Source organism: Podarcis liolepis, assembly GCF_965112155.1.
Source record: "Podarcis liolepis genome assembly, chromosome: 7".
NCBI classification, from domain to species: Eukaryota; Metazoa; Chordata; class Lepidosauria; order Squamata; family Lacertidae; genus Podarcis; species Podarcis liolepis.
The window spans coordinates 11,785,843-11,801,419 of NC_139561.1; the positions used below are offsets into that span (position 1 = coordinate 11,785,843).

The following is a 15,577-nucleotide window of genomic DNA, read 5'->3' on the forward strand; positions in this document are numbered from 1 at the left end:
CGTATTTTTCGCTCCATAAGACACACCTAGTTTTTAGAGGAGGAAAACAAGAAAAAAAATATTCTGATTGTGGGTATATGATTTTTGTGGTTCTTGCTGTGGCCACAGACATGATATGCGATTTGACCTCTCCGCTCCCAGGCAGCCTCCTTTATTGCTAGTGTCCCTTATCTCGCTCCCAATCGCTTGCCGATCAGCGGCTTGGTTTCAACACCTACTTCCCTCTTTCAAAAAAACCCACACACAATCTGCTTTTCGCCCCTGGGCAATTCGGCTCCAGGGACCACGCATTCGCTCCATAAGATGCACAGACATTTCCCCTTACTTTTTAGGAAGAAAAAAGTGTGTCTTATGGAGTGAAAAACACGGTATTTATCATTACAAAAGACTGGCCAGGCTCCCCAGGTAATCCTGGAGCGAGCAGGGATAAGAATGACATAATGCCGCACTTTGCTTATTGGAAGTTCCACCTGCTCTGGATTCTTCCTAATGAAGAGTCCTGCTTGCGGACTTCCTGCAAGCATCTTGGTGGTCACTGGAAGAATGGGGTGCTGGACCAGAAGAGCAACTGGCCTGATCCAGCAGGACTCTCCTTATGTCATACTGTAAGGCTGTGGTTATTGGCAATGGAAGGCTGGTGCTTCTATTGAGACCAGATGACTCTTCTGAAAGCCTTAACACACTATGTTTGCTATGTACCGTAACCTACAGCTGCTGTGGACTCCACCTCCCATCAGCCCCAACAGCTTACAAATTGTGCTGGGATTTGCAGTCAAAAGCAGCCAGAAGACATCAGCTTGGTGAAGGCTGAAATATGCTATCACAGAGAGAGCGAAGCATTCATTTGTTTTTTGAAAAAACACAACTTTATTTCTCAAACCAAAGTAATAAATAGGATTTTTTAAAAAACAAACAAACAGGTTTTCAAGGGAGAACTCCACTCAAGGAAGGTTTGGCAGGGGAATGCTCCAGTAAGGCAGTGTCAGCTATGTGTCATCGGAAGCAGAGCTTGGCTGTTCCTCCCTGCTCCTGGGTGTTCAGTTCTGCCTGGCCGCTGCTTGCAGCCATGGGTGGGAAAGTGCTGGTCTTCCGAGCGGCCCGTCTGGAGCGCGACTCCCGTCCTCAGTCGCTGGATGCCTGCATCTGCTTGCAGAAGGCGTCAAACTGCTGCTGCTCCAGCTCAGTCATCACCCTGTTGAGGGCGTAGATCTGCAGGCCCAACAAGGACAACTCTACAGTTTTAATATGTAAGACTCTGGGCAGTAGATGAATAGATACAAACAATTTTAAAGCACAGCCAAGCTTCCTACCGCAAATGCCCTCACTACTTATTGAACTCCCTGCCACAAGAGGCAGGCTCCTGCTTAATTCAGGGGTCCACAAACTTTCTTTGGGGGTGGGGGGAAGGAGCAGCCGGCCAAAGCTGTTTCCCAAGGTGAGGCTGCCGTTGCGTGTTGACAGCTTCTAGAAGCCACAGGTGAGAGCTGAGTGCAGAGCGGGGACCAAAGATGCTCAAAGTACCCCAGAAGGAGCATGACATGTTCACAGAGTGGATAAAAATCAATGATTAAAAAAAAATCAGATGTTTTTGATTTAAATTGGATTTTTAAAATAAAATGCTTTTGGAGGAAAAATCTTTCTAAAGATTGTTTTCTTTTTAGGTTACATTATAGTCCAAAGTCTAATCAGGAAATAAGGATTTGTTTTAAGTTTTTTTTTTTTAAAAAAAAGTTTAAGCACATCAGTTAACAAACATGGATACATATGCTATAATGTTATTGCTTCAGTTAAATACATTGTTTAAATTGTTTTTAAGGAAGTGATTATTTTTCTCCTTCCAATAAAGTACAGCAGAAAAGTTGACCAAATATAAGGTTAACTTATTAAACCTCGCAATAATTTCATAATTATCTGTCTATGCATATCTATTATAATCAAATCAGTAATTTTTTATAAAAAAGTAAAAACTGCTCTAAAAATTTATTCTAAAATTGAAATATTCATCTGATTGTAAATACTGTATTAAGATTATATCAGCAATAAGTCTTTCTGTAAATATATATATATATATATATATATATATATATAGTCTTACTGACTAGTGATTTAAATCGATTTGATTTAAATCAAATCCACCCTGCCCCTCCCCTAAAGCCCCATACAAGCCGATAATCATCATCATTACCAACAACAACAATAATAGTTGGTCTCTTACTAACTGAACAATTTTATTTTTATTTTATTATTTCGACTGCGTCAGACCAACACGGCTACCTACCTGAAACAGTAATAGTGGCAGGGAGTTCCCCGGGTCAACTGCTGCCCTTCAATGATGCCGACCGGGCGGAATTTCCGCCAGTCTGCTCCCTGCCACGTCTCGCGAGAGCAGCGCTGACCCGAGAACACCGTACGCACCTTATTAGCACAGCCACACCCCTATCTTGCCTTCAAGAAGGCGCCCCTCCCCTCCCCGTCACTCATGTCTCGCGAGAGCAGCGCAAGCCCGAGAAGACCGGCCGGCCCCAATTAGCATGGCCCCGCCCACCTCGGCCCGTTGCCGTTGCTTGAGCTCCTGCTGGGCCGCGCGCTGCTTGGCCTTCTCCAGGCGGCTGCTGGGACCGTCCTTGCCCTTGGGAGGCGTCCCCTGCTGCGGCAGCGGGATGGGAGGCGGCGGCAGCTTCTCGCGGCGGGCCCCGCCGGGCTCCATTTTCTTCCTCCTCCCGCGAAGGAAGATGGCGGCCGAGGTAGGGACGGCGCATGCGTCGGGGGAGGAGCGTAGTGGGGGCGGGACAAGAAGCGCACCTTCGCACGGGATTGGGGAGGTAGCCGCTCTACCCACCCACTCCTCGTCTCTATGATGCGGCGCTCATACGTGAGGACTCTACGCATGCGCGAGGACGGGTGCTGCGGTGATATCAGAGATAGGAATAGGAAGAGTTACACATTCCATGAGTTTGGAACGGGCGCTTCCGGGCTCGCTTTGGATAAAAGCATTCTTAAATATCTCACGTTTAGAGGTGAGATATCTCCATGGAGAAATCCTTGATTTTAGCCTAGTTGTGCCAAAAGAAAAGGGATGCCGTTGCCGATATTCGGTTGGCCTTCACTAGTGGCCATGCCTTTAATGTGATAGGTCCTGCTCCGCGGAACTCCCTGCGACTAGACCTTTGGCAGGAACCGTCCCTCTTTTAAGAACTGTATTCGTGGACTCCTCTGCAGAGATTGGGGTAGCCGCTAGTTTAACAATGCACTGCCTGAAAGGAGGGTTTAATCTCCGGGTCGTGCATTGCAGAGGGTCAGACTAGATGATCCTCCTGGTCCCTTCCAACCGTACAAATCTATGATCTGTGATCTACTTGTGTTCCTTTTGCATTGATAGGTAATACAACTGGTAAAGGCTGCTGAGTTTCTCATTGTCTTTTTGAGCTTTTGTTGTTGTTTAGTCGTGTCCGACACTTCATGACCCCATGGACCAGAGCACGCCAGGCACTCCTGTCTTCCACTGCCTCCTGCAGTTTGGTCAAACTCATGGTGGTAGCTTTGAGAACACTGTCCAACCATCTCGTCCTCTGCCGTCCCCTTCTCCTTGTGCCCTCCATCTTTCCCAACATCAGGGTCTTTTCCAGGGAGTCTTCTCTTCTCATGAGGTGGCCAAAGTATTGGAGCCTCAGCTTCACGATCTGTCCTTCCAGTGAGCACTCAGGGCTGATTTCCTTCAGAATGGAGAGGTTTGATCTGATTGCAGTCCATGGGACTCTCAAGAGTCTCCTCCAGCACCATAATTCAAAAGCATCAATTCTTCGGCAGTCAGCCTTCTTTATGGTCCAGCTCTCACTTCCATACATCACTACTGGGAAAACCATAGCTTTAACTATACTTTTTGAGCTTAGTTTAATAAAAATAAAAGTACTGTAATAGTTTGGGCAATGTGCAAGTTGCAATATCAGTGTCGTTCCAATCTCAAGGGCCTTCTGAGGCTGGAGATCTATTAGCACCTCTCCTCTGCCTATTCAACTCCCTATGCAACACATTCCAGCCCCTCTGTAGTGCCGTTTCTGGTTTTCATTTGTACCTCTTTGCCATTCATCCTCATCCAATCATGGAATGGTAGATTTCGATGAGACCTCCAAAGGCCATCTAGTCCAACCCCCTTGTTGATTTGCTCCCTGTGCCAAGAAGTTTTATGGAGAACCACCATGAGGGCCCGACAACACTGAAAAAGCCATAGCGTGAAACAGAGTCCTGCCCGGGGCTGGAAGGGATCTGAGGAGACACCTCCAGAACTCCCATCATTTTATTTACATTTCATAAAATTTGCTTGGCCACAAAACAGAACAAACCTCAGAGCAGTTTACAAACGAGATAAAATTACCAACAAGAAAAACGACAACAGCAATTTAAAACTACTGTATCAGAAAGTTAAAAATAGTAACAGACTTGAAACAGATGGAAACTGGCATCAACCAATAATAACAACAATTTTATTATTTATACCCCACCCATTTTGCTGGGTTTCCCAATACCAATACCCAATACTTTTTTCTTAAAAAAAAAAGTTTATGGGTACAGTATTCTCATTTTGACTCAAGAAAATCTCCATTTTATAGTTCAAATCAGGAAAAATAAACACAGTAAATGGACAAAAGTACAAAGATTCACATGTTTAGGGGTGTGGTACCCCTGCGTACCTCCAGAAAACAGCACTGCCAATACTAATTCTTTCCAGGGATTTTGCACTAAACAACCCAGATTCGCATTTTGGATGCGTGTTTAGTTTTAATGTCAATTCAGATGTGTTTGCATCCTTCCTTTTTTGCGTATGTCCTTTCTTTTTCTTTTGTAACTTGCACCAACTTTCCTACCACCTGGATAGGATTTGGCTAGATTCCGGAAAGGGTACGTCGAAGGCGTCCGCCCGATGTCCCTCTGCAGCGAGTTCCAAAGGCTTGGCCCCCTAAAACCGAGTTGTCACAAACGCGGAGAGGCGGTTGTGTGACCTCCCTCGGGGATGGTGTGAAAACGACGGAGACCGGAATCCGGCGCCGCCTAGCGGGCCGCGCAGCCTCCACCCAACCTGCGATCCCGGCTCGCTTTGTCCAACACGGGAAGGCGGAGCGCCGGCTCTGCTCTTCCGATCCATCTCGCCTCTTCTTCTTCGTCCTGCTCCTCCTTTTGCAGCCCGTCGGGGGCGCAGGGAGGAGCCGGAGGTAGAGAAGCAGGAGGCGGAGGTAAGACGAGGCCGGCCGGCGGACGCATCTCTCCTTCCTCTCGGTCCCTTTGCGCTCCTCTCCGCCGCGGCCCCCTCGCCATCTCTCCACCGGGCGCGCCGTCCAGGCGCCCAGGTTTGCGCTCCTCTCCGCCGCGGCCCCCTCGCCATCTCTCCACTGGGCGCGCCGTCCTTCGGAGGAGACACAAAGGGAGCCCGGAGAAGGCGCCTGGCTGCTGGGCCGGGCCGGATCGGGCCGAGGCGAACCGGGGCAAAGCGGTGGCCGCGGCTGGGTCCAGGTGGTGGCGCGCCATGGCGGGCGCGTCGGGCGCGTCGTGCAGCCTGAAGGACGAGCTGCTCTGCTCCATCTGCCTGAGCATCTACCAGGACCCGGTGAGTTTCGGCTGCGAGCACTACTTCTGCCGCCGCTGCATCACGGAGCACTGGAGCCGCCAGGAGGCGCAGGCGGCGCCGGCCCGCGACTGCCCCGAGTGCCGGCGCACCTTCGCCGAGCCGGCGCTGGCGCCCAGCCTCAAGCTGGCCAACATCGTGGAGCGCTACGCCGCCTTCCCTCTCGACGCCATCCTGCTGAGCGCGCAGCAGCGCGGCGCCTCCGCCTTCGCCTGCGCCAAGGAGCACGGCAAGGTCAAGCTCTTCTGCCTCACCGACCGCGCCGTCGTCTGCTTCTTCTGCGACGAGCCGGCCGTGCACGAGCAGCACCAGGTCACCAGCCTCGACGACGCCTTCGAGGAGCTCCAGGTGCGCAGAGGGGAGGAGGGGCCTGCTGCGCCTGGGCAGCAGGAGGAGGCCGGGATAGGGATAGGGGAGGAGGCTGTCTGCTGCAGCCCTGGAGAGAGGAGGGTGCCTGCTGTGTCTCTGTAGGAGCTGGCGGGGAAGGGTGCCTGTTATCCCCCTGGGAAGCTGGAAGAGACGTGTCCAGTTGTGGCCTTGTAGGAAGGTGCCCGTTGTGCCTCTGGAGGAGGGGAGGGGGTCCAGTTCTGCCCCGGAGGGAACTGGAGAAGGGTGCCTGTTGTGCCCTTGGAGGTGGAGGAGGAGGCCTGTTGTGTCCCTGGAGGGGCTGGAGGAGAAGGGTCCCATGGCGCTTACCATGGACTTCTCCCTTGTTCTCTTAGAATGGCTGTGGCGCTCACCGGAGAGGTGCCGGAACTAAGTTCTTGTGATCTTGGGCTGAGAAAAAAAGCCCTGGTTGTGCCTATATAGTCCAGCTATATGTTCTCGCAGTGGCCAAACAGCAGAGCCATTGTGGCTAAAAGCCACCTCTCCCCTCCTCCATGAATTTGCCCAATCCTCCTTTAATGCCGTCTAGGTTGGTTGTCACGACCGCCTCCTGTGGTGGGGAGTTCCGTAGTTTAACTCTGTGCTGTCTGATTAACTGCCTCCTTCTGGGAGGGCCCCTGAGCTCTGCAGCGGGAGCAGGGTATGGGTGCGAGACCCACCTGGATGATGCTGAAACTGCGGGCACTGCATCACCTTGCTGCCCATCTATTTTTCAGAGGGAACTTAAGGAGCAGCTGCAGACTCTGCAGGACAGTGAGCGCGGCCACACCGAAGCCCTGGCTCTCCTGAAACGGCAGCTGGCCGAGACAAAGGTAAAGGCTGGGGTGGTGGTTTGGCCAGTCCCAAAGGTGTACCTGGGTGATGTCAGAAGGCTCCTGAGCAAAACCCATCATTGCCTACGCTGAGTTTCAGGCAGGTGACATTCCTCATCCTAGCTGGTGCCTTTGGGGTTTGAACCTGGGACCAAGGTGTCTCCCACTGAGCTATAGCCCTCCCCTGAAAACAGAGTAATATTCTAGTCCTCATTGTTCTGGACAAAGAGCTGGTTTAAATAAGAAGTTCCCTAATCAAGCCTTTGGTCCATCTAGGTCAGTATCGCCAACACTGACCAACCAGGGTCTGGGGAGACAGTCTCAGCCCTCTCGGGACATGTTGCCAAGATATGAAACCCGGGACCTTCATGCTAAGGTCTGCATGCTAAGAAGATGCTCTGCCCTTGAGCTGTGGTCCTTTCCTCAAAAAATAAAAATACAGGCTTCTAGTCCTCAACAAGGCTCTGAACAAATGGTGTGACTTAAGCTCTGTGGTATCTGGGGGGCCACAGATTTCCCCACTCTTGATTGTAAGTAAACGGGGTTTAAATAAATTCCAGTTTGTCTCCCCATCCCTGAAAAATTTGACTTGTGTTCTAAGACTGCAAACCAATACTAGAGATTTTTCACCTGTTTCACTCCTGCCTTCTGCTAAAAGGAGCCCTTTAAAAAACTTCCCATGCTAGTTTAAAGCCTTCTAGTTGTTGATATCAGCTGCGGAAGAGATTTTGAAGCCTCAGGTGTCTGCCTTCTCACCAAATGAATAGCCCCCTTGTTTTCTGGGGACTGAAGGGAGCTGGGAACATTGCTCAGATCCGATCGCTCCCCCCAGAGTGCAAATACTGCAGCGCTTTCGGATAAAAGGTTTGTGGTGGTGACGCTGCTCATGTTTCGACATCCAAGGGCCCTTTGCTGACAGTCGCTCGGGTGCTAAGCATGCAGAAGCATACAAGGGAGGTTTCTTACAGTGAGACAGACCATTGGAGTCCACCAGGCTCGACATTGCCTTGCAGGAAAGGCTGTAGCTCATTGGCCGAGCATCTGTGCAAGGCTCCTGGTTCAGTCCCCAAAGACATCTTTGAGAGACCACTGCCTGGAAAACTGGAGAGCCTCTGCCAGTCAGAGTAGGCAGCACTGAGCTAGTTGGGCCAATGGTCCGGATGCGTCACCTGCCTGTGTCTGCAGCAAGGGGTTGGGAACCTGCAGCTCTCCTGACGTTACAGAATCATAGAATTGTGGAGCTGGAAGGGATCCCCAAGGGTCAAATGCAGGAATCACAGCCAAGGAATCCCTGGCAGGTGGCTATGTTGCTGGACTCCAGCTCCCAAGAGCCTCTGCCACTGTGGCCAGTGTTCAGGGATGCTGGGAGTGGTAGTTCCTGAATATCTGGAGGCCCACCTGATCCTCATCCCTGATTGACCGTGACAGTGGTACCTCGGGTTACATACGCTTCAGGTTACAGGCGCTTCAGGTTACAGACTCTGCTAACCCAGAAATAGTACCTCGGGTTAAGAACTTTGCTTCAGGATGAGAACAGAAATCATGCTCCAGCGGTGCGGTGGCAGCGGGAGGCCCCATTAACTAAAGTGGTGCTTCAGGTTAAGAACAGTTTCAGGTTAAGAACGGACCTCCGGAACAAATAAAGTACTTAACCCGAGGTACCACTGTATTAAGGGACACGGGAGGTGCTGTGGGTTAAACCACAGAGCCTAGGGCTTGCTGATCAGAAGGTCGGCGGTTCGAATCCCTGCGACGGGGTGAGCTCCCGTTGCTCGGTCCCTGCTCCTGCCAACCTAGCAGTTCGAAAGCACGTCAAAGTGCAAGTAGATAAATAGGTACCACTCCAGCGGGAAGGTAAACGGCGTTTCCGTGCGCTTCTCTGGTTCGCCAGAAGCGGCTTAGTCATTCTGGCCATATGACCCGGAAGCTGTACGGCTCCCTCGGCCAATAAAGCAAGATGAGCTCCGCAACCCCAGAGTCGGTCACGACTGGACCTAATGGTCAGGGGTCCCTTTACCTTTTACCACTGTATTACCTGAAGGTGCTGCTGAGGTTTGAAGCTGGCGCCTTCTGCAAATGGAGCTGGGCATCTACCGCTGACCTGCAGCCTTTCTTTTAAGGCAGGGATGGGGAACCTGTGTCTCTCCAGATGTTTCTGGATTCGAACTCCCAACAGCCAGCGTGGGCAGTGGTCAGGGATGAAGGGAGTTGAAGGAGGCCGTCCACATCTGGAGGGCCCAGGGTTCTCCATCCCTTCATTAAAAGCCTCATTATAACAATACCAATTTATAATACAATTACTAAAATCAATCATTTAAATACCAAATTATATAGTTTAGATAAAGTGCCCCCCACATGCTAGAATTGATGATTTTCTTTATTTCTGCATTCCAAAATCTTACTGATTTCAGTTACATTCCAGTCATAATAATACAACAGCTGCAATATTTATAATTTCTATTTGTGTTGACACATTAAATGATTTATGAAACTACAAGTGAGGATCTCAAAACTATATCCTTGTTCTTCCTGTGTGTGACATTTATTCCATCCATATTGTTTTTTCCTGTCCTGGTAAAATGGGATATATATATTTCCCCAGTTGTTTCTGTGATCTGTCATGCCTTGGGCAGAGCTGGTATCCCATTGTTTTTCTCCCTCACTCAGTCCCGTGCTTGGTTATTTTGCAACTTTAAAGTCACACCTCTCACCAAAATGGGAGATCTCTTTCCCCACCCCGTCCCCCACCCACACGGCTTTAAATAAGTCACAAGATCCGCAAGATCCCCGTCTTCGCAGAACAATCCTGCAGGGCGGTATCGAGGCGATCACGGGTCTTCATCAGGGGGAAGCCAAGTTCTGCCCATGACTTGCTTGCATCTCATTCTCTCTACGCAGTCCTCCGCCAAGAGCCTGCGGGCCACGATCGGGGAGGCCTTTGAACGGCTGCACCGTCTGCTCCGCGAGCGCCAGAAGGCCATGTTGGAGGAGCTGGAGGCGGACACGGCCCGGACTCTGACGGACATCGAGCAGAAGATCCAGCGCTACAGCCAGCAGCTCCGCAAAGTCCAGGAGGGCAGCCAGATCCTTCAGGAGCGGCTGGCCGAGGCGGACAAGCACTCCTTCCTGGCCGGCATTGCGTCCTTGTCCGAGAGGTAGGCCGAGTTGCGCGGGCGGCTGACACCAGGGATAGAGCAGCCTTCCCCAGCTGCCTCAAACTAAACATCACTCGTAGGAACATAGGGAGGGGGTTGCTGGATCAGGCCAGCTTCCTGTTCTCACAGGGGGGGGCAAACAATTTAACCCCTGCGTTGCAGTAGTCAGTAATATCCAAGGCAACACAATGACCAAATACAATGATACGATATCAATGTACACTCTTTATAGAATATGAAATATATGAAATCACATAAACAGAAAACTTACGAATCTCTGAAAGTCACCAAATATGCACTCTTAATGGATTCTCTTGAAAACGTGAAACCAAATAAAGATAAGTCTTATAAGTCTCTGAAAGTCTTTGAAGACCATGCAAGTCTCTGGAAGAAGCGATGTATCAGATTCTTATCTGGTGAAAACAGGCTGTAAAGCTTTGTTTATGGCGTCCAACGCTGCCGAAGTAGTTTGCAAACAGACGTTGTGAACAGTGATTCCGGATATACCCACTGTTTTGTGGAATTATTCTTCATAACTTTATGACCACTGCTTCATAGCAATTGTTGTTATACCGTATTTTTTGCTCCATAAGACTCACTTTTTCCCTCCTAAAAAGTAAGGGGGAATGTGTGTGCGTCTTATGGAGCGAATGCAGGCTGCGCAGCTATCCCAGAAGCCAGAACAGCGAGAGGGATTGCTGCTTTCACTGCGCAGCGATCCCTCTTGCTGTTATGGCTTCTGAGATTCAGAATATTTTTTTTTCTTGTTTTCCTCCTCCAAAAACTAGGTGCGTCTTGTGGTCTGGTGCGTCTTATAGAGCGAAAAATACGGTACTTTTCCATTCGCCATATAGATGGGTTTATGAAGCATTTTTGTATCCTGCTGCTCTTGTTTTCCTCCTCTAAAAACTAGGTGTGTCTTATGGTCGGGTGCGTCTTATAGAGCAAAAATATGGTATTTCATATCATATAAAGAGTGTCTATTGATATCGTATCATTGTATTTGGTCATTGTGTTGCCTTGGATATTACTGACTCACAGGGGCCAGCCAGATGCTCCAGTGAGCCGGACCTCAGTAAAAGAGCAATTCTCCCTTCCTGTATTCCTTCATTCTTTCAGCTTGATGTTTATTCACAGCTATACAAAAATACAAACCCATTGCAAAGCATCTTTTTTTATAAAATACGAAGACAAAACAGCTACTTTTTATGCTATAGTAAGATAAACAGTCTAATGAATACTAAGGAAAAACCATCTTCCGCAGAAACTGCTGCTTGCCTTCTATCACTGTGCCATTGAGAGCGTGCTCACTTATGGCTTATGTGTGTGGTACGGAAGCTGTACTGCCCAGGACAGGATGGGGTTGTGCAGGGTTGTTAAGGCAGCAGAGAGCATTGTTGGCTGCCCACTCTCCACCTTAGAGCAGATTTATGCCAGAAGGTGCCATAGGAAGGCACTGGATATAGTAAAAGATCCATCGCATCCTGGTCACTGTCTCTTCGAGCTCCTGCCGTCGGGACGGAGATACAGGACGATGAAGACAAGAACGAGCCGTCTTAAGAACAGCTTCTTCTCCAGAGCGATCTCGGCCCTGAATGGGAAGCCTGGACTTTGAAAGTCATCTAATCTCCCTTGCTGTATTATACTGTATTGTTTAATTAGTGTTTTTATGGAGCAGTCAAGTAATTTCATTGTCCCCGAAGGGGGCAATGACAATAAAGATATTATTATTATTATTATTATTATTAAAAAAGGACAAAAGTCAGAAAGAAAAGACAAGTAAAAGAGAGAGGGAGAAGGGAAAGAAAGGAAAAACTAAAGGTGTGTTTTCCAGCACCTGGCATTCAGAAGCATGGCCATGGAGGCAGAGTACAGCCACCGTGTCTAGCAAACATCAAGTAGACCCATTGAAAGTGTGTGCAGCCCACATGCTCCTTGCTCACCCTAGTTCTCTTCCTCCTCACAAGGCTCAAGGGCAAGATCCATGAAACGAACCTCACGTACGAGGACTTCCCCACCTCCAAGTATATGGGCCCCTTGCAGTACACGATCTGGAAATCTCTTTTTCAGGACATCCACCCAGGTGAGTGAATGTGTTTGCTTCATTTCTGAATTGCTTCCTGTAAAAATATCCCGATTTTAACAGTGAACGGCCGCAACAAAATCAGCTTTATGTGACAGTTGCAAGTTTGAGGTAGATGTAGACTGGGATAAAAGACCTCCACTTCAAAGGTGTTGTTGGGAAAGGAAGGTTCTTAGTGTTGGTGCAAGGAAAAAAAAATAGGTGTAAAAGTAGAATGCCACAATCCACGTTTGGTGAGAGAACCCAAGAAGAGATTTAAAATCACAAAGGACGCAGCAAAGTAAAGCATGGAGATATAGGTTGTTAGACCGTTGAAATATGCCCTTGTGAGTTTCAGAACTCCCCTCGCATCTAAAAAGACCACATGTTTGGGAAATTAAAAATGGTATACTTACAAACTCTCCAAAGGTCACATTCATGTGCTATTCCATATAGCATTCAGAAAAAAGTTGCAGAGGCAGTAAAACTTGGCTTAGTTACAGTGGTGAAAGTTTAAAATACCGGTGGGTGCCACTACCGAGAAGGCCCTCTGCCTGGTTCCCTGTAACTTGGCTTCTTGCAGTGAGGGAGCCTCCAGAAGGCCCTCGGCGCTGGACCTCAGTGTCCGGGCTGAATGATGGGGGTGGAGAAGCTCCTTCAGGTATACTGGGCCGAGGCTGTTTAGGGCTTTAAAGGTCAGCACCAACACTTTGAATTGTGCTTGGAAACGTACTGGGAGCCAATTTAGGTCTTTCAAGACCGGTGTTATGTGGTCTCGGTGGCTGCCCACAGCCACCAGTCTAGCTGCCTCATTCTGTATTAGTTGTAGTTTCCGGGTCCCCTTCAAAGGTAGCCCCACATAGAGCGCATTGCAGTAGTCCAAGCAAGAGATAACCAGAGCATGTACCAGTCTGTGGGCAGGTAGCGTCTCAGCCTGTGTACCAGATGGAGCTAGTAGACAGCCGCCTGGACACAGAATTGACCTGCGCCTCCATGGACAGCTGAGAGTCCAAAATGACTCCCAGGCTGTGCGCCTGGTCCTTCAGGGGCACAGTTACCCCATTCAGGACCAGGAAATCCTCCACACCTGCCTGCCTCCTGTCTCCCAAAAACAGTACTTCTGTCTTGTCAGGATTCAACCTCAATCTGTTAGCCGCCATCCATCCTCCAACCCCCTCCAGACACTCACACAGGACCTTCACCGCCTTCACTGTTTCTGATTTGAAAGAGAGGTAGAGCTGGGTATCATCCGCATACTGATGGACACCCAGCCCAAACCCCCTGATGATCTCTCCCAGCGGCTTCATGTAGATGTTGGAAAGGATGGGGGAGAAGACAGAACCCTGAGGCACCCGATAAGTGAGAGCCCAGGGGTCTGAACACTCATCCCCACCACCACCACTTTCTGAACACGGCCCAGGGGAGTTCCCACCCTCCCATAACCAAGCGGTGTAGAAATATTACAAAATGAATAAATAGCAACATATTTCTCCCCACAGTGCCTGCCACCCTCACGCTGGACCCCTCCACGGCCCACCAGCGCCTCATCCTCTCCGACGACTGCACCATCGTGGCCTACGGCAACCTGCACCCGCAGCCGCTGCAGGACTCCCCCAAGCGCTTTGACGTGGAGGTCTCGGTGCTGGGCTCGGAAGCCTTTGGCGGCGGGGTGCACTACTGGGAGGTGGTGGTCTCGGAGAAGACGCAGTGGATGATCGGCCTGGCGCACGAGGCCGTCACGCGCAAGGGCAGCATCCAGATCCAGCCCAGCCGCGGCTTCTACTGCATCGTCATGCACGACGGCAACCAGTACAGCGCTTGCACGGAGCCCTGGACCCGGCTGAACGTCAAGAGCAAGCTGGAGAAGGTGGGCGTCTTCTTGGACTACGACCGCGGCCTCCTGATCTTCTACAACGCGGACGACATGTCCTGGCTGTACACCTTCCGGGAGCGCTTCCCGGGCAAGCTCTGCTCCTACTTCAGCCCGGGGCAGAGCCACGCCAACGGGAAGAACGTGCAGCCGCTGCGGATCAACACCGTCCGCATTTAAGGGCTGCCGACGGGGTGAGGGAACCGTCAGTGGCACGGCACTGACTGTTGTGAGCCGTGATGCCAGACTCTTGGGGGTCCCTCCCAACTTTACCATTCTGTGGTTCTGTTCTTGACTGGCAGAACACAGGGGTGAACACGCAGGGTTCCTTGCTTGAGCTTCCGGAAGAGCGGGGCTTTTCAATTAGGGACAGAAAACTGGTGTGGGGTCTCCCAGGGGAGGGGAGTCGCGATTCTTGCTTGCGGTGTTTCTGGGTGCTGCCCCTCGACGCAGCTTGGTGGGCGATGGTGCAGTGAGGTGGGCCAGCTGAGGAACGAGGTGCTTTTGTGAGGGAACAGAGCCCCGAACTTTTCTTTCCCGGCAAAGTCCGTGTGGCGCAGATTCCAGGCCCACAGGCAGGTGCATGTACCAGAACGAAACCTTGCGGCCCCCACCGCTGGCTGGTTTAAGTGGGAACGGGTTTATGTCTGTATGGACTTGTATTAGTTGGTCTGATTTCCTGTTTGGGGAGGCTGGGAGGAAAATGGCGTCTGGGGAGCACCGGGGAGGGGGAGGAAAGAAGGAAACGGTGAAATAAATGGAACGTTTGGACCCCAAACCTTGCTGGATGTTTTGTGGGGTGTGCAGATTGGTGGTGTTGTTGTTTGCAGTGTCAGGCTAGGACTAGGGAGACCTGGGTTCAAATCTGTGGTCTGTTCTCTTCCCCAGCAATGGGCCAATCATAATCTCTCAGCGCGACCTACCTCGGAGGGTTGTTGTGAGATTATGGGAGAGTCTTGGGATGGAACATGATTGCCGCCCTGAGATCCTTGAAGCGAGTTGAACCACTGGTCCCCCCCCCCCCCCGCATTAAAGGAAAGCGTTGAGCTCAGGGCAGGGCAGGCAAGTGATGGTCCAGTTCAGGGACGATGGTCTTCCAGAGACTCCAAACGATCAGAGATTATGGGAGTTGTCCCATGCTAACATTTGCACGGTTGAAGATTCCTTGTCCCTGTGTTTAAAAAAGCCATAGTTGCATTGGAGGCAGCTAAGGACAGTGAAGGCAAGTGATGGTCCAGTTCAGGGATGAAGAGCTTGTAGTTCTCAAGAAATTGCTAGACTCCAACTCCCAACAGCACCAGCCAGCCTGGCCTATATTCAGGGATGATGACTAACATGATGGCAGCTAGGGGCAGCGAAGGCTAGTGACGGTCCAGTTCAAGTATGGAGAGCTTGTGGTTCTCAATAAATTGCTAGACTCCGGCTCCCAGCATCTGGGAGCCATGAGGCCCTTTTGCTGGATTGTTGCTGCTCAGTGGTGGAGTAAGGTAAAGGGACCCCTGACCATTAGGTCCAGTCGTGGCCGACTGGGGTTGCGGCGCTCATCTTTATTGGCCAAGGGAGCCGGCGTACAGCTTCCGGGTCATGTGGCCAGCATGACTAAGCCGCTTCTGGTGAACCAGACCAGTGCATGGAAATGCCGTTTACCTTCCCGCCGGAGCGCTATCTATTTAT

At 50.5% G+C, this 15,577-nt stretch overlaps 2 protein-coding genes across 2 annotated transcripts; one reads left to right on the forward strand and one right to left on the reverse strand.

Moving 5' to 3' along the window:
* Positions 1-843: 843 nt before the first annotated feature.
* Positions 844-2,863, reverse strand: SVBP (small vasohibin binding protein). Its single transcript, XM_083514771.1, has 2 exons — positions 2,546-2,863; positions 844-1,209 (listed from the first exon to the last, which is right to left on the reverse strand). Exons 1-2 carry the CDS (start codon positions 2,705-2,707, stop codon positions 1,123-1,125), a joined length of 249 nt encoding a protein of 82 aa, XP_083370897.1. The 5' UTR covers positions 2,708-2,863; the 3' UTR covers positions 844-1,122.
* A 2,015-nt stretch (positions 2,864-4,878) lies between these two features.
* On the forward strand, positions 4,879-14,681 carry TRIM62 (tripartite motif containing 62). Its single transcript, XM_083514693.1, has 5 exons — positions 4,879-5,965; positions 6,721-6,816; positions 9,715-9,971; positions 11,939-12,054; positions 13,533-14,681. The coding sequence occupies exons 1-5, from the start codon at positions 5,519-5,521 to the stop codon at positions 14,081-14,083; spliced, it is 1,467 nt and encodes a 488-aa protein (XP_083370819.1). The 5' UTR covers positions 4,879-5,518; the 3' UTR covers positions 14,084-14,681.
* The last annotated feature ends 896 nt before the right edge of the window (positions 14,682-15,577 follow it).